General features: G+C 35.8%; 3 protein-coding genes across 4 annotated transcripts in view; 1 reads left to right on the top strand and 2 right to left on the bottom strand.

Moving 5' to 3' along the window:
* Positions 1–1,197: 1,197 nt before the first annotated feature.
* Positions 1,198–10,827, bottom strand: niban1a (niban apoptosis regulator 1a). The gene is made up of 12 exons (XM_016499275.1): positions 10,727–10,827; positions 6,982–7,112; positions 6,743–6,871; positions 6,534–6,648; positions 5,976–6,140; positions 5,774–5,878; positions 4,208–4,395; positions 3,983–4,126; positions 3,779–3,889; positions 3,594–3,701; positions 3,350–3,461; positions 1,198–2,298 (listed from the first exon to the last, which is right to left on the bottom strand). Exons 1-12 carry the CDS (start codon positions 10,776–10,778, stop codon positions 1,382–1,384), a joined length of 2,277 nt encoding a protein of 758 aa, XP_016354761.1. The 5' UTR covers positions 10,779–10,827; the 3' UTR covers positions 1,198–1,381.
* Positions 10,828–11,811: 984 nt separating this feature from the next.
* On the bottom strand, positions 11,812–19,396 carry LOC107698377 (TRMT1-like protein). The gene is made up of 16 exons (XM_016499367.1): positions 19,292–19,396; positions 17,864–17,998; positions 17,697–17,759; positions 17,485–17,598; positions 17,275–17,339; positions 17,018–17,174; positions 16,389–16,521; positions 15,792–15,871; positions 15,410–15,653; positions 15,101–15,313; positions 14,823–15,013; positions 14,549–14,627; positions 14,284–14,450; positions 14,070–14,135; positions 12,566–12,695; positions 11,812–12,459 (listed from the first exon to the last, which is right to left on the bottom strand). Exons 1-16 carry the CDS (start codon positions 19,350–19,352, stop codon positions 12,267–12,269), a joined length of 2,091 nt encoding a protein of 696 aa, XP_016354853.1. The 5' UTR covers positions 19,353–19,396; the 3' UTR covers positions 11,812–12,266.
* Positions 19,397–19,459: 63 nt separating this feature from the next.
* The window catches only part of LOC107698376 (transcriptional protein SWT1-like), a 24,683-nt gene continuing 22,745 nt past the window's right edge, over positions 19,460–21,397 (top strand). The window contains exons 1-4 of one of the 2 annotated variants that reach the window (XM_016499366.1): positions 19,460–19,566; positions 19,816–19,949; positions 20,451–20,544; positions 20,767–20,831. In XM_016499366.1, the coding sequence (XP_016354852.1) occupies positions 20,461–20,544; positions 20,767–20,831 (149 nt within the window). In that variant the 5' untranslated portion in view covers positions 19,460–19,566; positions 19,816–19,949; positions 20,451–20,460. The remainder of the gene's footprint in view (positions 19,567–19,815; positions 19,950–20,450; positions 20,545–20,766; positions 20,832–21,397) is intronic. The other variant, XM_016499364.1, reaches the window with a different exon arrangement.

Here is a 21,397-nt window from a genome sequence, read left to right on the forward strand (position 1 = left end):
ACTTGTCTTAATTACTGTTTTATATAAATTGCCTTTTTATTTTATGTGGTGCAATATGAGATACATAAATTGATGTTTAAAAGCTTTCCTTGTGCATGTTACTTTGATAGAAATCTTTTGCATATAGGTGGGTTTTAGCACAGCAGGAACTCCGCAAATGCTTACCTTGTTTACTTTCATTGATTGTAGTGAAATGCCGTGTATCTCAATTCATTCTTAATCGTTCACTCCCATCATTCAGACATTCCTTAAAAGGGTGGTTATGCATATTTATGCATTGATGGACTGTCTTATTGTTAATGTGGATCTCATATAGGGAGCCAAATGCCCGGAGCAGAATCTGTAGTGACTGTCTCCATATAACACAGATCTCAGTGGTTCTGCTGAATGTACCTGCAGTGCACATGTGGCAAATGTACTTGTCACTCAACGTTTGTTCATAACAACAAACAGCAGCTCGCTGTCGATATGTCACAGATCCAGATTCCATGGAAAACAAACCTGTCGGGCCTGCATTGTGGGTCTAAAGTAAACAGTCATCCCTGGTTCATGGCAGACTATGACAGAGCTTTGCATTTTGGGGAAATGTTCAAGACCCTTATTGTTTAACCTTTACTCATGTTGTGAAGATTGAAAACTACCTTGCCGGAATTGTAAAAATGGCATGTTTCTTTCTGAAGGATTTCTCATAAAGATTCACAAAGGACACTCATTTCCAAACTCAATATTAATGTTACAATTTTGATTTCATATATTATTCAAATGCTAACAAAGCAATTCATTTGTACATGTTAGCTTAAAACAATATTGAAATAAGATTATCTATATTACATGTATTTTATTCAAATAATCCTTATTAGATAGAAAAAAAACATTTCATTCTCTTTAACTACTTTTATACAACACAATATATATATATACTACCTTTGAAAAGTTTGCTGTTGGTAAGATTTTTTTTAATGTTAATATTCTGAAATATTATTACAGTTTAAAATAATCGTTTTCTATTTGAATATATTTTATAATGTAATTTTACAGGAGTTCTGCATATTATTATAGTGGGCATTGTGATACTTTAAGATGTTTTGATGAATACAAAGTTGAAAAGAACAGCATTTAATCGAAATATATTTTTTTGTATTATATTACTGTTCTTAGTGTCAGTTTTCATCAATATAAAATATTAATTTCTTTAAAAAAAAATCTTACTGACCCCAAACATTTGAATAGTGGTGTGTATATACATATACAGTATATCTACAGTAAACTATAATTACCTTCTGTGCAATGATGAAACCAACTTCAAAATGTACAGTTTGTCTCCTAACACAAAAAAATGAAGGGGTGAACAAGTTTTAATTCCCGACATGGTCATTGAAACTTAAACTACAGCATCTTGTTCCTCGAACGTTTGAACTTGAACTTTTTCTCCATTGTCTTTGGAAGGCTGAACCATGTCCTCTATTTCAATAACCTCCACTACCAGGTCCCGGATCTCCTTCACACAGTCCAGGGGCCTGGGCTCATCCTCTAGGTTTGGTAAAGACTGGGATTCTGAGGCTTTTTCTGAAAGATCCATGATTTGTTTGCCTGTGAACTCTTTGTAGATATCTCCGTCCTCTGCATCTTGAATAGATAAACAAACTGCGATCGGATATGTGCTTTCTTCATGTATTAGTGCCTTAATCCGGGCTGGATCATTTGATGAATCTTCTGTCATTTCCTCGCTGTTGTCCTCAGTTTCAGCACGCTCACCATTAGAGCCAGAGGTTTTCATACAGATTGGGTTGACTACTACTGTGGGCTTATTAGCAAAGTCTGAAGACGTTGCATCACCTCCTGCTGGTAAATTGCTACTACCAGCACTTTCTACAGCTTCTGTTACCTTAATAATGGGAATGGAACTGACCAAAGCTTCCATGGCATTTGTGGTGAGTTCTGGTTTAGTCTCAGCTGATGTATCCAAGGTTGATGTTTCAGCAGTGATAAATACATCATCACTGCTCTCCTCTAAGAGTGTTTTGTTTTCTCCTTCATCGATTTTTCCCATGATAGGCAGAGCTTGTTCCAGTGCATTGCTTTCTGACAAGTGAACAGTCACAGATTGGTTTGCTGTCAGACCATTGCCCAGCAGCGGGGAGGGAGGCATGTGTGTGCGCAGTCTTGGGGAGGTATTTAAGTGTCCTGGGCTGCTGGGTGCGGATCCTGGGGGTGTGAAGGATAAGCTGGACACACTGAAATTGTATCTGCTCTCTGAGAACAGGTTGAATTTCTTCTTGCTGGCTGCCTCCTTGACCACTGCCAATCAGAAGCACAAATCAGATTTGAGAATGTTGTTTTAGGGAAATCTTAAAGCTAATTCTAATAATAATATATAGTAATAATTTCTAGTGTCCTATGAAATCCATTTTATTTTTTCTCAAATTCCATTTTTTCTGTTTAGTTTTTTCTGGATTCCGTTTTTTTTTCTTCTAGACTCTTTTAATGGTAAAATTAAATTTAATCAATTCAGTTGTATTTTTTTTCCAAGTTCCGTTTTTCCATTTGAATTTTTCTAGACTCTTTTTTTTAATGGTTTAATTTTATTTAAAAAAGCATGTCTAATTAATTGAAATAATGAAGCTTACAATATCAAACAGCAATTTATTAAAAGCCCTATGAAATGTTTTCCTTTTTTTTCTCCAATTCAGTTTTATTTTTTACCAAATTGTTTTCCATTAATTTTCTGGATTCCATTTTAATGGTTTCATTAGATATGAATAATCAAAAGCATCTCTGATAAAAAAATGTTTTTTAATGTTATTAAAATGTATTTTTAATTCAAAAATGTAATTAAGCAAAGCTGAATTTTCAGCAGCCATTATTCAAGAAACATTTCTTATTATTATCTTATTATATGTTGGAAACAGTATTTTTGGGAAAACTTTCATCCATTTTTTTCGGGATATTTTGATTAATAGAAAGTTCAAAAGAACAGCATTTATCTGAAATAGAAATCTTTTTGTAACAATGTAATAGTCTTTACTGTCACTTTTGATCCATTTAATGCTTCCTTGCTGAATAAAAGTATTAATTTCTTATAGACCCAAAATATTTGAACATTTGTTCTGTCTTTAAAAATATAATTTGGTTTGATATTTTGTTATAATACCAAGACATCTATACATGTTTATTTCTAAAACATTTTGCGGCCACTGTACGTGAATGTGCTAACATCATAATTGTTCTAAAATTGAATTGAATTTATTTTTAATTCAGTGATTTATACCTACTGTAATAATGACCCTAATATCAATAACATCTTTGCAAAAGCAGTGTGCAGAGACCTTGCTGTGATCATGTGACATACCCATGCTGACGTCTTTTTCCAGTATCTCCTGGATAATGTCCTCGTACACGTTTTCCACATTAATGAAGTTTGTATAATCAGCAAATATGTATTGCTCAAATTTGGGTAGTTCCTAAAAGTACATTTTGAGAAAAGACACATTTATTAGAAGATATAAACCATCAATGGTAAATATATGAAATCTTTCACTTCTTGTATTTACGTAGCTGTTTGTCTATCATTATGCAACTAATCTCAAATGTACCTCTATAAAGGATGGGGCCAGGTGCTTCTTGATGCTGGGTAGAGTGATGTTGATCAAAGCCTCCTGCAAGATCCTCTTCCTCACTGTGCTGCTGTCATAATCAAATTGCTGAAGCATGAAGACAAATTAAATTAAGCAATCTAACACAGACATCTGTGTTTGTCACTGAAAAGTTATTTGTTTACCTTCAGAACCCTGTTCGAAGCCTTTTGCATAGCCATTGAAAGACTGACCGATGGATCCTCCAGAGCCTTTCGCACAAGCAGCTCAAAGGTGTTTTCTGTATTCTCCATCAGCTAAAACAATCACACAACAGACATGTTTTGGATCAGAATCAGTCACAGAAAGTTAGAAAAGAGTTGGCTTCTTGGATACACAGTTTTGGGTACCTGTTTTATGTCTATCTGTGTGCTGTCCACCAGACCTTTAATGCGATAGTTGAAGGTTTGCTGTAGCTCTTGGACGTGATCTGCCAGTCCATTCACTTTCTCATAACAGCTCTGTAAATTAGCCTTGCTCATCTTAAACAGAGCCTTCAGTGAGAGAGAAAGAGTATACAGTTAAATATAGTTCAAGTCATAAGAACTTTTTATGGTGATTATGGTTTTTCTCACCTGTCGGAGCTCCTCCCTCTGCTCAGCGTCCTGGAAGTCCTGACACAGCTGCTCCATCATGCCCTCGCTCAAGTCCCGGGCCTCTGTGAAGCCCAGGCTTATGGGTCCCATCACTTCCTCCAAGATGGCTGGCAGGTACGGCTGCACCTGCTCTGTGCAGTATTTCGTTGCTGGCTCAGTTACCATGGCTAACCAGGTGGGAAGAGAAAAAATGTAGTACTCAGATATATACAAATTTTTACAACAGTAACTGGGACCAAAAACACATTAACCTTCACTAATGAACATGCAAAAGAAATGTACATTTATAAATATTTACATCAAACACTACCGTTCAAAAGTTTTGGGTCGGTAAGATGTTTTTGAAAAAGTCTCTTATGCTCACCTAGGCTGCATTTATTTGATTACAGTAAAATGGCAATATTGTGAAATATGTTTTCTATTTTAATATATTTTAACTCCAGTCTTCAGTGTCACATGATTCTTCAGAAATCATACTAAAATGCCGATTATATATAAACAATACATTTTATTTGTAATGTGCCTTTCTTAAACTCAAAGCACTACAACATGTACAAACAAAATAACAAATCAACCAAAACTACATAATATCAAAAATAGAATCACAGTAATAAATCATAAATTAAAAGCTTTACTAAAAAGATGCGTCTTAAGAAGTTTCTTAAAACAATCCAAGGAAGCAGTAGTATACAGGTGCATCTCAATAAATTAGAATGTCGTGGAAATATATAGTAATTTATTATGAAGAAAAAAAAGTACTTTTTTTTTTTTTACTTTTTAAATTACTACTTTAATTTATATAAGCAATTCAAACAAACAAAGAATAAGAATGAACTCCCACTGTATGTGTTTATGGTTGTCAAACAGCTTAATACATTAATATTGATGAATAATATGCTGTGCATTTCAACTATTTTAAAATGGCTTCAAAGGCAACTAATCCATCAGTAAGAATGATCAATTTTCTTAACTGTACTTATGTGTACAGTATATACCAGAAAAAATATTCCACAGTGTTTATACTGAGAGCTTCAGGACACTTCATGGCACATGATATACTACCAGCAAGTTATTTAATATGTGACATAGGTGATCTATTGACAGTTCATTGTCATGTTGGCTGTAATGGGTGAAACTGCCAGTGTGCAGCATTACTCCGATTCCACATCAGCCCTGATGTAACAGCGTGTGACTTGTAGCTTTGGAGAATGAGTAAAGATATCGCATGTGGGAGTGTATAATACAACATGAAACAATTTAGGTGTGTTTTTATACTCAAATCTACCATTTAGTGAGAAAAACATTAAATTCTTCAGGACAAAAACCCAGTTATACCATTATGAAAAGAAAGAGAGAATGAGCCTGTTTGGTTCTGCCCGTTTCGAAATGATAAACATTGTCATAACTGTCACATTAAATTACAAAACTTTTTGTTTTAGCGCAGTGTTCTACATTTAAACAGCTAGAACATTCCATATCATACTAGCTCAACAAACGATGACAGCTATGTTGTTTATTGTGAAAGGACACCTACCCGCACATCACTGCCTAGGAGCATATCCCATGATTCATACTGGCCTTTCTCTTGCCTATAGAGCTGAATGGCTTTGAGGAAAGCCTTAACCTCACACTTCGTCTTCTTGAGAAAATCTGTTGAATAGACCAAATATTTCTTCACACTACAGCTTTCACTGGGTTACACCTTCCTACTGTGGTTTCATAACATCCTGAACATCAAAAGTCATACCTTTGTTCTGGTGGCGAACACAGTCAGATAAGATGGAGATGAATTCAACTTGAGAGTTCTCATCTTGGAAACAGAAATAGAAATCCCGGCGGTATGGAAGTCTAAGATAAACTGGGAACTGCCCTGGCATGTCCGCCACAGGGGGTGCAAAATCTTCCTGGACATCTGCAACACAACACACCATGTAAGTCATGGAAGAATAATTCAGAATAAGACCATTAAGATGCATAAAGAAAATAAATAGGATGATTTTTGATTTCTTTGGAAAACAAGGTAACGTTTATCATTTCTATTTTTAATGAATGAGGTTTATAAGACAATTATTATTTAGTAATATTATCGATTCAATTGCACTGACTCCATCAGATGAGGAAAAAAACTTTAAATGATACTAACTTTGTAAAATTGATACTGAACTCAATAATGAAAAGATGGATTTTAGTCCTACAGAGCAGGCCAATACACTCAACTGGAGTTAATTTTAATTAATTTTGTGGCTGAATACGTGTGTAAAATTAGCTCACTTAAAATATGTGCATGTACTCTAATTGTACTCACTGCTAGTGCAAGGGCAGCACTGGTTAATCATTTCCATGTATTTCTCTTCTGTAGTCAGAATGGTGCCTCCTGTAGGCATCAGTCTGTGTAGTGGAGGAGAGCCTTTCAAAAACCTCTGCAGGAAATCAGGTAAGAGATGATGGGGTAAATGTTATCATCACTTCACACAGCAAAAGCTTATTTGTTAGATGATGGATGATGGCTCATACCTTGTAGCTCTCATAGCACTCCAGGACGTAATTGGCACGGATTACTATATATCTATCCTTCCACTTCCTGCTGTCATCAAAGCATTGCACATTCTCTTCATACAACACCTTTCCAGGCTCTGGAGAGGCCTGGGTAAATAAATATAACGAGTCGATCTCAGAAGAAGAAATGATCATTGACTTAATGATACATATGTCTTTGTTTTGAAGTGAATCCATACATGAGATCTAATTCCTACCCGTTGTTTGAGAAGCTGTGTGTGCTCCTCTTTGCGTTGCTCAAGTTCATCTCGGATCTGGGACAGGTAAGCCAGAGAATATTGTTTCCTATAAATCGGTGCAAACTCCTTAAATTTTTCGTCCGCTTGCCCTGCAAGACAACACAAAACAAAGACAACTTTGTTTCATACATATAATGTGGAGTTGCACATTTTTTATCAATTACATGATATTATTACATGCTACATTACAGCTGGAAGAAACAAAGGGTTTAATGTAGCCTATTAATAATAGATGTTGTTGATATCATTATCGGAGATTAATAAATGAAAATAATTATTCCACGTTAACTAATGTTAACAAATGGAACCTTATTGTTATTATTAAAGTGTTATCTTGTTTCATGAGATAATCAACAACTTAAAAATTTAAGTCTTTAATTCTAATTAGCATTTCAATTGGAGAAGAATGCACCATCAATGAGTCCAACCTATAAAAACAGCTTGCAGTACAGAGGGCACAAATCAAAAATGAGAGGAAAGGAAACTGATTGCCTAAAATAAAATCTGATACAAAATAGGTACAGTCCAGAGGTGAGTGGAGAGGAAATTCACAGCAGATTGTCTAAATCAAGTCAAGTCAAGTCTGCTTTATTGTCAATTCTTCCACATGTACAGCACATACACACAGAGAATTGAAATTGCGTTACTCTCAGACCCTTGGTGCATACAGATAACACTAACAGTAGAACATAAATACAGATATACAGATTAAGTATAAAAGAGGTGGAGTCTTCTGTGCAGTGGTGCTGTTTTGTGCACCACTGAGCTGCACGTCTCAAAAGAACTCTCAAAGGAACATTGTGTTTTTCCCAGTACCACATACAAAATTAGCTAAACAATACAGCAGTGAACAGAAGATATTAATGTGTGTTTACAGCCAATCTGACTACTACTTCCTGCCTGAACATTTCAACACTCTTGTCAGTGTTATATAACTATATCATCTTGATTCTAAAATGGAAAGTTCCAGTTCTGGGTGCTGATTGGTCAATACAGCATATACGTGGTGTATATACTGTATAGTGGTTACATAAAATTAATATTAAAATGATTTAAAAACACCAACAAATTAATAAATGCAGGTCTCCAGCATGAAAACCAACGTATTTATCTCTCTTCTGACTTCTGACTCACTTGCCCCCTCAAAAGCGGTTATTTTTGTTGAAGAACAAAAATCTGTTTTATTATTTACCTATAAACTATTAATACTACTTGTAAAGATTATTTGTGTCTTTTATATTTTATTAAGTATTTATTAAGTAATAAGGCACTTTAATCATGGCAGAAGGCTGCACGTCACGACTAACATCTGTCTATATTTGTAAAACATATTTATAACAAAACATTTTATATACTGTTTTCAGAAATAAAGAAATATATCTTGACAGTCTTGAGTGAGAAAATTTAAAAGCATTTGCCTTGATGTAAACATTTTGCAGTGTTACTAATACAGAATGTGTAATTAATCGTTTCCCTGGAACTGATCGAACTTTTAAATTTAACACCCAAACCAGAATGTTCACTCTGAGAGGGTGTTCCTACTTTCTCAAATTCCTTGTGTACATTTTTTATACATTTTCAGATTCTTGCATTACATAACATGCAACTAAATTTAGATGACAGCTGAGAGCTATGGCATTCACTTCCAACATATTTCACAATGGAGTGAAAGTATACTGTAACGAGCTGCTCTATCACCGTTTTCTCTCTCTTTGCAGTGTACAGTACATCTCCTCATGCAGTCTTCCTTGAGCTATTGTTTTATTCGCAAAGGAGAGACTCATTGTTTTGGAAGGAACTGTGGTTTGAGATGTCTTAAATTCTTGAGCTCAGACGTGTAAGATGCTTGGCCTACCATAGACGTTATGAGACGGCATGACCTGCAAAGCCAGTTCTGTATGAACATAGCTCAACACAGACATCATTACACTTCAACAAGAGTACAAGGTTGACGGGAATGTTCCTAAACACCTGTACATGTGTTTGTTCGAGTTTTTTTTTTAGACATCCTTGACAATGAGCAGCTGTTGAGCACTCTCTTTTCACCTTCTTAAGTGTGAAAGCACATCATTTGAGTTTACTCTCTTTACTCTTTACTCTTCTTACTATTCACAGGAAATGGTCATATTTGTGTCCTATTTGTTCCCCCATAACATAATTAACCGGATACTAAATATAAAGTCACGTAATTGATTGATTCGCCTCTGTTTTGTGAGATGGAAAAACATCACCATTAAATCTAATTTGACAAAAAAATAAATGATTTTATTGAAATTAATAATTTCAGGAAGTGAAAAAAATGCAGAATCTGTCTTTGACACTCCAACACAGGTATGCAGCAACAATAGGACTTCTTTATAAACTGATATTTGAGGGAGCGATAAGTAATACAATTGTCCATGTTTAGACAAAGTCTCTCTTGAAGTCTTTATCAGATATTTATTATGGTTTTACTTATATTAGCTCATCAAAAAAAAAAATTCTGCATGAACTCAGAAACTCTGTGCATGTTTGTGGAACGATATCTACAATATCCACATTGTCTGACAATATTTGCTAGTTAAGGCTATTGTTGGGCATTTTTGCACCAAATTTTAAATGTAATATAGGTTAATATAGATTATATTCTGTTCTATTTTATATAAAAAATCCTGTAACTCAACTGGTAGAGTGTAGCACGTGGAACAAGGTTCAGTTACCTGGGAATGCACGGACTGGCAAAATATATACACTAGCTTGAATTCTCTGTAATTTGCTTTCAATGAAAGTGCATGTGAAATGCATAGATATAAAAATACAAATTATAATTAAACTTGCGATGGGACTAAAAATTGTAATGCTTTTACATAAGGATAAACACATCAAAATTAGTAGTACATTGCAAGTTTGTAACCACTTCTTCAGGAATGGGGATAATAGTTTCAAAATCAGCCAATGAAAAACCTATTTGTTGACCATTTATATAATATTTGGGGTACATGGCCTTTTAGCAGTTACAATTTTTGGGTGTTGAAAGTTTAGCAGTGATATTTTCAAACAAAATCATCACTAGACATTTTCAGATGCAAATGTCCTGAGTTTCCTGAGAATGAGCCTTTCATTAAAAATCAAACTAAGTTTTGAGAATGAATGGAAAAATATCTGAAATGTAGTTTAAAAACACATTTCAACAACACCCTCAGTAACGTAATGCTCTTTCAGCATGTTTTGTCAGCTGACAGATCTAAGGTGTTTTTCCATTTGAGCAAATAGCAGAGCTGCTTTTAATCCTTTACACTCTCTGAAACACACCAAAACCTCCACCCATATCGTTTCAATGGCCAGAAGAAGAAAACAAACAGGTTTCTGCCTCTCACTTCAGCTGTGCAGGTTACTGCAGTTATCTGATTGACACTGATGATAGTCATTGTCCAATGAGGCATTTACAAGTACAAATTCAACATGAATCTTTTTCTACTAGAGAGGCCATGCAGTATAGGACATTAGAAAACATCTCATGCATTTCGATAACATCCACCCTCTTTCTCTACCCATATCATTGCAGTATAGGGAAAAGTTTTGAACAACCTATTATTATTATTATGTACTATGTAGAGGCATCAGGAAATAAATCATTAATGTACAAACAACTTTTAATGCTATTTCCACACTAAAATTCTTTTAAAGTAAATTCCAAAACCACTTAATGACCTACAGCACATACCTTTTATGTAGTTGGATTTGTTTTCATCCAGTAAACTGGATGATGCTCCCATACTGCTCTGCTTAGTTCAGGTGAGCTCTCCTCTGCTGTGGTGAAGATGATTCTGTATCACTGTATTCACAACTGAGGGAGAATCCGAAAGCAGGTGTTATATTTCAGGACGGTGGGAGGGGCATGAATGAAACAGTCTCACCGGGACATTCAAGGGCTGTCTTTTAAAACCTAAAGAGCTGCCTAACTAGACAGCCTGTGATGCCCAAAATGCTGTCTAGGGAGCTCACTAAGTTTTGACACAGATCCTTTGATTCCATGAAAGCAATATGCTATATGATATGTGCTTTATACATCAGTATTCTCTGTAAATATGCAAGAGCATCTAAACTGTGATCAAAGCAGTTATCATCCAAGGTACTTCAAAGAAAAACCATGGTATGTTTTGTTACAGACTTGTTTGTGAAATACAATATACCTGTGACATACTAGACAGACTTGATCCCATTAAGGTCTATTACCACAGCTTCTATTCAAATTAACATACCAGCAAGTTAATTTTAGAACATTTCAGGGAGGTCTATACATTGTACTATGCAAATGAAGTACAACTGTACTGGTGTGGCACTCATTTACGTGTAAAGACTTTTCACAGGACAGTACATTCCAGCTGATGAATCACATAAAACCGGTGAACAAATCCAAGTCTTTTTTCACTCCAAATATGAAAGGAATTTTAAAAAATGAATAAAGCCCATTTTTCCATGATTTGTTTTTGCATTTTCAGAACAATAAAGCATGTCTCCCTAAATTCTATTTTTAAATCAAATTTTATAACGTACTACACAGTGAATAAAAACTCAAGAGAGTGCATTATGGTAATGAGAAAAATGTGCTTAATTTCTATGAAAATTATAAGATAATGTACATTCCAAAAAGTGAATTTATTAATAGTCTTAAATGTATGGTCAATTTTCTGTTGTTTTTTAAGTAAAATGTGGCCTGGAAATTTTATTGATTTATTTATTGTTTGTTTGTGATTCACCAACACAATGTTCTCAATGTCTGTGTTCTCATAAGAAAGATACAGTATATGATGTGAAATGTTTTATTAATGTCATAGCAATCACGTAAAACATTGAAGCAAAAATTAAGTGGAATAGAAAATCAGATAAAGGAAGATCAATATAATCCTTTGACAGGCTCTTTATAAATATTAGAGATTACTATTTTAAAAAACAAAAAAATAACTGTCAAATACTGCATCACTGTCCGATTAATCAAATACTGTAAGCCCGTAATGGGTCAAAGCCTCAATGCAATCCACAAAAAACATCAACAAAACTGGAACAACCCTTTTCATTCAGATGAAACTCTTGTTTTGTTTTGTTTTTATCCACAAGTTGTCGTAGAAACAAACTTCATAAAATAAACAGGAAAATTCATCAATGAAAACAGCCAAAGAAAAATCAGACCTTTGTGCAGTCCAAGCTCTCAAATGCATGTCCACATGGACAAAATCAAAATGCTGGTTTGGTTTCATTTGAAATCAGAGAGTTTGACGTCGGTCTGAGCCGGCAGCGCTGCTCTGAGGGGCGGACGAGTATGTAGGCACGCTGTATTTCGTGAGCACTTCTTTAAACTGTGCCAGGGTAGCATCAGTGCGCACGCCTGTTGGGTCAAAGTGTGTGCGGCTCACTCTGAACCCGGCCTCTGTGAGATACTGCAGGAACTTATTCAGTCTGAAAGAAGAACAGAGAGTAGTGTCAGCATTCTGCTTGCATTATGACACTTGTATTATTGTACATGAGTATATGACAGTGTATAGACAGGTTCGTGCTGACTAACTTGGGCATGTTCATGCCGCGGATGCTGTGCCGATGGATGCTGTAGTAGAACGCTGGATGCTCCAAAGATGTATCAGCTTTGATTTTCTTCAGCACATTCCCAGATTCCTCCCCTGTGGTCTTTCTTTTCCCTGAATACAAAAAGTAAAAGAAGATGCACCATACTTACTTTATACAATCTATTCATTTCAACTTTTATTTCAACCATAAACACCACTTAAAGGTATGGTCCACCCACGCATGTTTGAGCTTAGATTTACCATGTTTGATGAGCTCTATCAGGGCAGGCCCAAGCCTTTATGGGGCCTTAAGCATAATTTTATTTGGGGCCCCCCCTGTGCTACCAATACAACTGATTATTGTCACTGCTTGATTATTCGCGCACTATAAATCTAATTTATCACCTATCTAATCAAAATTTTACACAGACATATACGTAAGTAAAATGTTATATTATATTCTTATATATGTATATATATATATATATATATATATATATATATTATTTATCTCACAGAAGTGAGTACACCCCTCACATTTTTGTTCAACCACATAAAGTTTATTTTAGGTTTCAGACATTTAAATAGATATTTTAATTAAGCCAAATTAAGCAAAAAACGACATTTATAGTTTGTTAAATACACACTGATTTCTATGGAAAGCGGCAATAATCATTTCAATTAAAATTTGATGACGTGATTTATTCCTATCAAATACACATTGTGTAGGTAAAGTTTACTCTGTTTTTCCTCCCAGGTCTCTGGCCACTTACTTTCATGTATTTCGAGAGAAACGAGTGAATTTACGTGATGTAAATCGACAGATCCACACAACAGCGTCCGGCACGCATTATAGCCTAGATCAACATGGTCATTAAGGTTGTTTAAACAACAAAACTAATTAATTTACACATATTTGACAATCAGAATAAGCTATATCATATAATTTATGATATAATTAACAAGTTTGTGGATATTTTAAATAAAAAAGGAAAAATTAAATAAAAGCAATGCATCTGTCATACAGCGCTATTGAACCAACATGATGCGTTGCTAAGGAAATAAATAAATAATTATTTAATAATTATTTAATTATTTAATATTGCGTTTTTGTATTGTTATCATTGTGCATTCACATAATATATCACAAAAAAATATATATCAAAATCAAGCTGTCATTTCATGTACTCTTGGGGGCCCCCAAGCAGCCGCTTAGTTCGCTTATGACTTGGGGCGGCTCTAAGCGCTATATATGTGCACTAATCAATGTTAAAAGCTTAAATTAAAATATCTTGATGCTTTGAAATTTTGGTGTAATGGACTTAAAATGTTTCAAAGATAAACTTAAAGCTTATGGGGCTGGAATGACATGAGGGTGAGTAAATTATGACAGATGTTTAATTTTTGGGTGACTATCCCTTTAATCTGGGATAAATAGGAACCATTAAATCCTGAAGAGTAGGGAGGAGAACAGCAGATAAAACATATTGATAAAGCAACAAATACCTGATTGGTCAGAAGTATCTGCCTCTTCAACCTTCTGTAACGTTTTTATGACCACACCACACTCCACTAAAAACAAAGATGCGTCAAAATTAATGAAAAAATTCAAGTCAAGGCCCCATTGCTCAAAAAGCTGATTCAGTGTCTCCAGTTGTACTGAATCACAAATGAGCATTACTAAATAAGTGACGGCCAGAACTTGCACACCCAAACACACCTTGGTTGGAGAGGGCAGAGTATCCTGGGACAGGGAAAGGCTTGAGAGTGGTGCAGTCAGCTTCACAGATGAGAGTCTTCACCAGAGGCTGGATGTCTTCCATATTGTGCTGCACTGCCGCCACCAACATCCGCCTCAGAAATCCAGTGTTAAACAATGGACCAGCCCTGATGTTTGAAGCAACAAAGAGGAAAAAATAAGAAAATTTAAGCGCGATTAATTATGCATCATCAAGTGTTTTTACGTACAAATGACATCATCTCACCAAAGTGGTCCAAGCTCTACTGCAGTTTTTCCTGGCATACTCCCATGGCACTGGCAAGGCAGCTGTCTGTACAGGTTTTCTGTTAATACCAGATGTAGAAATGTGATTATTTATGCTTAGACTACTTCTATTTGCATTATGCATTTGGTAACTTTGATCAGTTCAAGCATTCCTTGGGAATCAAACCCATGACCTTGCCATTACTGGCTCAACTGTTTGGGCTACAGGAAGGCTATCAGGATGCTGCTATTTGTTTGTCCAAATGCCTTGTCACCTTCCACCATGCTTCCTGGTTTGAGGAACACCCTTTCTTCACACCACTGGCAGTGCAACAGCTGCCGCAGTTTCTTAGCAGACTCATCTGCCTGAGTGGGCCCTCTGAGAACTCGCACCACCACGAGGACAAAGTGCTCAAGAGCCACGGCCAATAGCACCTCGATCCCTTTGTTGCAGCGTGCGGCCGCCCTGCAAGTACATGCATTAACAAGACACTTTGCAAACTGTCAAATAAAATACATTTGTGTTTGGTAATTCATTTGAGGAAGTGCCCACCTGGCCACAGATGCCAATACCATACGTGCAGCGAGTTCCCTGTAATACTCGGTTCGGACGATCTGGCAGCCGTAATGTCGAAGCGTCACATTCAGGGATTTGGAGTAAAGCGAACCAGCGTCTGTTGACGTCACTGAGACTATGCCCAAGTTTCGAACATTACGAAAAGCTGCATCCAGATAGTTCACAGCCGTTCCAAATGGGTCGAGGTGTCTGATTTGAAGACAAGAATGTGGTGAGATTTGATATTTGCAATAACTAATCATAGGTACAGTGTTTTTAGTCATTCTTTTTCAGTCTCTTACTCACATGTAGTCAAAGGGTCTCAGGTGCATGATGACATTGGCGTCCATCTTCACCACCTCTACCGAAGCAATGGGAGAGTCTGCGTCTCCCGCTCCATCTAGCTGCCGGCCCGTACGATTCCCCTCTACTCGGATGTGGTTCAAATGACAATTCTCCTTAATCATCTTAACGCAAGCTTCATTTATGTCGTTTATAGTAACCTTTACGGAGTTATGCAGATGCTTTGCCCACTGCAAACCCATGATGCCTACAAAAGGGATCAATATGTTATGCAAATATGCTTTGTTATACTTTAATTTCTATTAAACAATTTAGAGCAAAACCTGAGCAATGATATCATCATCATGAGCTATTAGCTTGTCTTTATGTACAGTAGATTTCCTACCAGTGGCTCCAAAGGCATCGAGACATTCGAGTGGATTCCTGTCCTCAGCAAGAACGGCGAGAGAGCAGAACACCAGCTGCCTACAACGGTTACATAGAGATTGAGACTTATTGAAATATTTGGTCCGTGTTGCGTTCATATATCATTCGAACCGCACCAGAGTTCGTTTGGAAGCTTGTTTGGTGCGCACCAGGGTTCGGACGGCAGCGTTCACACTTACTCAAACGAACCGCACTAACAGAGCAATCGCAATAGGGTTCGTTTTAATCGAACAAAACATGACAAGTGTGAACGCACCCTTAATTATAGGTTTTTCAACAGGATGTCCATGACCCATATATTTTAATTATTTTCTAATTATTTTTCTTTCTAAATTGTATATATTGTTTATGAAAAAATAAATACAATATTAAATATTATTTAATTGATAAAATGTTAAAAAACATTATTAAATCGTTATTATCATTAATATATTAAATATTAAGCAACCTTCAACCAAAGCTGCAAAGCAACAAATAAATATTAAATTATGGCGGGACAATGTACACATTGTACAATCTGATAATTTTGCAGAAAAAAAGAACGCAATTCTCAAACCTGTTTGTCTTCATCTTGCGGCTGAAGTAGGTGTCTGTCTTCTGGGGAGTGGTGTGGTTGGGCAGGAGCTGGACATTGGTGCCCAACTCTTTCATGATCTCATAGGCCTGTCCACCTGGGACTGAAGAAGACGCTGAAAATCAAAATGGACAAATTAGTTCCAGTTATTGCAGCTAAATGCATATGTGCATATTGTAACGAAGAAAAGTGTTCTATTGTTACAGATGCCTACTGTGAGACTTTAAACTGCAAACCAAAGGCCTAATCATGAACAACCACAAGGCAATCTTCTACAATATGTTACTCCCGAAGACATTCATCCTGCGATTGTGTGAGTGCCTTATGATTTAGGTTAGATTTGACTATTCTTACCCAACCTGAATACACAGGGTTTGAATTGCAAGAAAAAAAAAACTTGAATGGAACTACACAAAAAGAATTCCAACATCTACATTATTCCACATGAACAAACTGGCATCTAGTTCAGGCGGTTCTCTTTTAATGGCAATTGTCTCACTCTCTGCTGCGCTGTCAGCACAAATGCACAATTATCTTTCATGTCAGTAACGAGGAAGCACCTTCACTTTAAAAGATGTCACTCTGTCAACATCTATAAAGTAAAGGCTCACCAGGGTCTTCAAAGGGGACATCCGAGCTCCCCGAATAGCTGGCTTCTGTCTCACCCTTGTTGATGTGGCGTTTGAGATGACTGATCATGTCTGTCTTGCGAGCAATAGTGACAGAGCAAACCACACAGTGGTAGTGAGCCACCAGTCTGCCTTGAGCCTGAAGATGAGATAAAAACATACATTAATAGATCCATTCCAGAGGATCTATTTCCTTATTAATATGCACATGAAGAAAAACTTCATAACCCTGATCTCACCTGGTCTGAGCCTAGACTGGACTTGAGTTGTCGGCAAGGTAGATGACAGATGCACATCTTTTGGCCTGTAAAAAGGGAAACAAAGTTAACTTTCCCAAGCAACATTTTATTATTATTATTTATGTATTAGCTGATACCTGAGGCAACAGCTTACAAATGCTTGTTGGAAAAGACAATTATAGAGGTGCCAAAGGACTAAAGACTATATACCTTCAAATTCCACATAAACTTTCCAGTGCAGGTTCTGCAGATGCCGTCTGAGCTTATGACTGTAACAGGCCTTGAATTTCTCTTCTGGACACAATGGACAAGACTTCCTCCCAGCTGTTGAAATCAGTGAACATATTTGTTAGCTTCCGATCCAAGTGGTCTGCTGGTGGTTTTAATAAACACAGAATATACATATACTCTGGTTTCTCTACCTCCATTTAAATCCACAAGCCCTTCGAGCCCTTCCAGTGTAGTTTGGATAGACACATGTCTCTCTGAAACAGAGACAGACCGTTTCAATGATTTAACCATGCTGAGGGACATTATGCCTGGAGAGTGTAATAAGTTTCATAGGGAGTCAATACGGTTGAATATTTACCTGATATAACAGTGGAGGATGTCTGTCCATTTTTGTCCTCCATTTTCACTGGATTTGTTGAGGCTTCGTGAATCGGCATTTGCTCACATGCCTCAGAATCTGCAAGCATTTTATTCTCTATATCTCTCTCAGTGTCTGTTGAGGTACACAGAAATTCACATTTCAGAAAAATAATTGTTGAGACAAACCAGTTTTCCTTTTGCATTAAAAATATTTAATCCATAAAAAAAAAATAATAATAATTCGGATACTTTCATGTCCCAAGGTTTTTTTTTTTTGTTATTAAAACAAACAGATTCCAACTTCTTTCTGTTTTATGAAAGCCACATTAAAATTGCCTTGGTATCACATCTTATTTTTTAAAAACTATGATATTTTAAACATGGAGTGAAATAATCATTTTAGCATTTATTGTGTGAACAATGTGGAATGGTTAGATTTGGTCACATATAAATATATTACAGTAAATCATAATTATTACATAAAATGTTATAAGGTACAAAGCCATATTTGTTAGATAAAAAAATCAAAATGATGACATAAAAGGTCGATTTATTTATTCTCACATTTTTATTACTTATTATCTCAGAATTTCGACTTTTAAGAAATGGGATAACTTCCGTTAAAGATATTTTATTCTAACTGATTATGTTTGGGCTTCTATTGACTTGTTCGGCATTGACGGGCACGACACCTCTGGCCATTCCGTTGGGTCGTTTGTCCAGTCACAGATACCGTACGGACAGTCCGACCCAATACGGCTTAGTTTTTCTACGCATGTTGCTCTGTCGAGCGGCAGAAATGATTTTATGTAGGCTAGTCCGAGTCAACACCATGCTTTTCCAATGAGGGGGAAAGGATTGTTTTCCCCCACACCGACTCCGCCCACACAGCTTTGACGCGACACCGATCAAGTCTATTGGTCGGAGAAATTATCGCTTTGCAGACACTGTAGTGAAAAAAAAACTATGAAAATTCAACAACTATACTGGAGCGCCCTCGTATGTTAGCCAAAGCACATTTCCATGGAGTAACCAATCCCGCTTTCCGAGGCTGATGTTTCCAAGCAGAACGGCCCTAGTGCGGAGCTCCGCGACAAGACCATTGCTACATGCACAATACTGTTATTTACAGCTTATTGTTCATCTCAGAAAATGCATCGATTGATTTAGTGTTTGTAATCTATCTACATGTCAGTTCTTTGTCGATATGCGCTGAGATACAGAGACGTTTTGAACATTTACATTATTTACACCTAGGTCCTATGGTGGAGCTCCGTGAGGAGGCCTATGTTTACTTCAGCAGTTTGGAAGTCGTATTACGAATAAATTGCATAAAAATACAAAATTACTAAATGCGGAGTGTTATTTAAGGAACCTACAAAATACGTCGGAATCATTTTATCATTATTAATTCGAATTATTTTGCCTTTTATATTGGCGTCCTCCTGGTGAAGTTGCTCAGCGTCCTCTTCCCTGAGCTCCGCCATTTTCCCAAACTAGCGTACGTAGAATCCGTACGCATTGAGCGTTGTGGGCGCGCATCCAATCGTTTTCTCTCAAACTACGTAAACTAAAGAGAGCGGAAGTGAATTCAACCAGCCGAATACAATGCTAGCTGAGAAGTGAACAGCTGTCATTGCTTCAGAATTTTCTTCTCTTAGTTATTTAGCGTCGTATTTAACAACATTCCTCCTGCTTGTGGTAGGTAAATCTATTTTACACGTAAGCTGCGGAAAATAAAAACTTGTAGTAGTGTTGAATTCCCTGTTTCTTAGTATGATCAGATTTGTAATTTGTAAACAGTTAGGAAGGTCAGGACAAATGTGTTGTATTGTAAACATTCGGTTGACATTATTGTCACAAGTGTATTTCAGTGTGACCTAAGGTTGTCACATATTCATAAATTCCTACATATTCACTGACGAGATTTAATTGTTGGTGGTGTTTCAGTTCAGTAGGTTTACATTGGTGTTATCTGTTCCTCAAGGATGAACTGGATTTCTGTCTGGGATTTGCTGATATGCAGCTCTTGGGAGAAAAACTATTTTCCTTGTACTTAGTTCTTACTAGAAGGGCACTCTAAGGTACTACATTTTTGTATGAAAATTACTTTGTAAATAAAGTTTTTAATGATATCACTGTAGCAAAAATCTGTATGTAAATTTTAAAATCCAAACGTAGGACTCCTTATCTTTCTATATTTTTTCCTATTAGTTTGCATTATGCAGCAGAGTTTTGAATAATAAAAAACATACCCAAATGTCATATTTCTAATTAGTTTTTTTTTTTCAGTTTTAGTAACTTCAACTTGTTTTCAGTTACATGCCAATTTTTTTGTATTTAAAAAAAAAAATATTCATATTTTATTTCAGCTTTATTTCAATTAATTAAAACATTTTTTTTATAATTTTAGTTTTAGTACATTTGAAGTAATATGTTGTAAATGCCATTCAGCACTACAGTTTTACTGCTCTCCTCTTTAAAAGTAATGAACAACCAACATGTGGATTTCTTACATTATACACTGTATTTTAGATTTTTTAATTAAACTGTTCAAAATTGAAAAATATTATGTTCTGTCATAGGGTTCTGAGGATGTCAAACAAGAAATCAAAGAAGAAGAAACAGAAAAGGGAGGAAATAATCCCATCAAACTCTTCTCGTGACCGTGAGAAGAAGGTGAGAAATCTGCAACAAAATCGGAGTAGATTTTAATCTAGTTATCCCTAGCATATGATTTATGGTAAAAAAAAATTTGTCTGTCTTATGCTTTATCAATCAGTTTGACATGATCATTCTCATTTGTATTAGCATTAAATTATTAACATTAATTCTTGTTTGTATGTAAATCACATTGGATAAAAGCATTTGGTAAAAAAAAAATGTTTTTTCTGGTCATAGGAGAGTGGCGCAAAGATATTCAGCAGCCCAAAAAGAAAAAAAAAACATAATCTTCGGCATGTAAGGTGGGTCTCAGGGTGCAAAATATTTGTTAATTAGAATCTATATTGTATACAACTGACATTGTGTCATCTTTACTGTGTCTGAGATTTTTTTTAAATTTGACTTAAAATTTCATATGCCCTTGTCATATGCATCAGTCATTCACTTGTCCAAGTAAAAAGGTTACTTGGATCTATTTATTTATTTGTTGTGTAAATGTAATTTATTGTGAAGCAATATTCTCATCAGTGATCTGTGAGCTCTTACTTAAATCGGTTTTCTTTAAAGGGGTCATATGATGCGATTTCAAGTTTTCCTTTCAGGGATGGGCGTATCGATCCCAAGTATCGATATATCGATACTGACGTGAGTATCGAAAGTATCGATTCTCAAACAAAAAATATCGATACTAAGGTGTGTTTTATTTACCAGTGATTTTGTTTATTTAACAAAAAAATAATAATGCGTACAATATGCACTGATTTGGACGAATAACCTTTGTTAGCGAGTAATTGTGTAGGACAGAACTCTTTTCCTGCTCATCTGAACACGCAAATGTTGCAAGACAGAACTAATCAATCACAGAGAG

Source organism: Sinocyclocheilus anshuiensis, unplaced genomic scaffold (genome assembly GCF_001515605.1).
Source record: "Sinocyclocheilus anshuiensis isolate Anshui unplaced genomic scaffold, SAMN03320099.WGS_v1.1 scaffold1746, whole genome shotgun sequence".
Lineage (NCBI taxonomy): Eukaryota > Metazoa > Chordata > Actinopteri > Cypriniformes > Cyprinidae > Sinocyclocheilus > Sinocyclocheilus anshuiensis.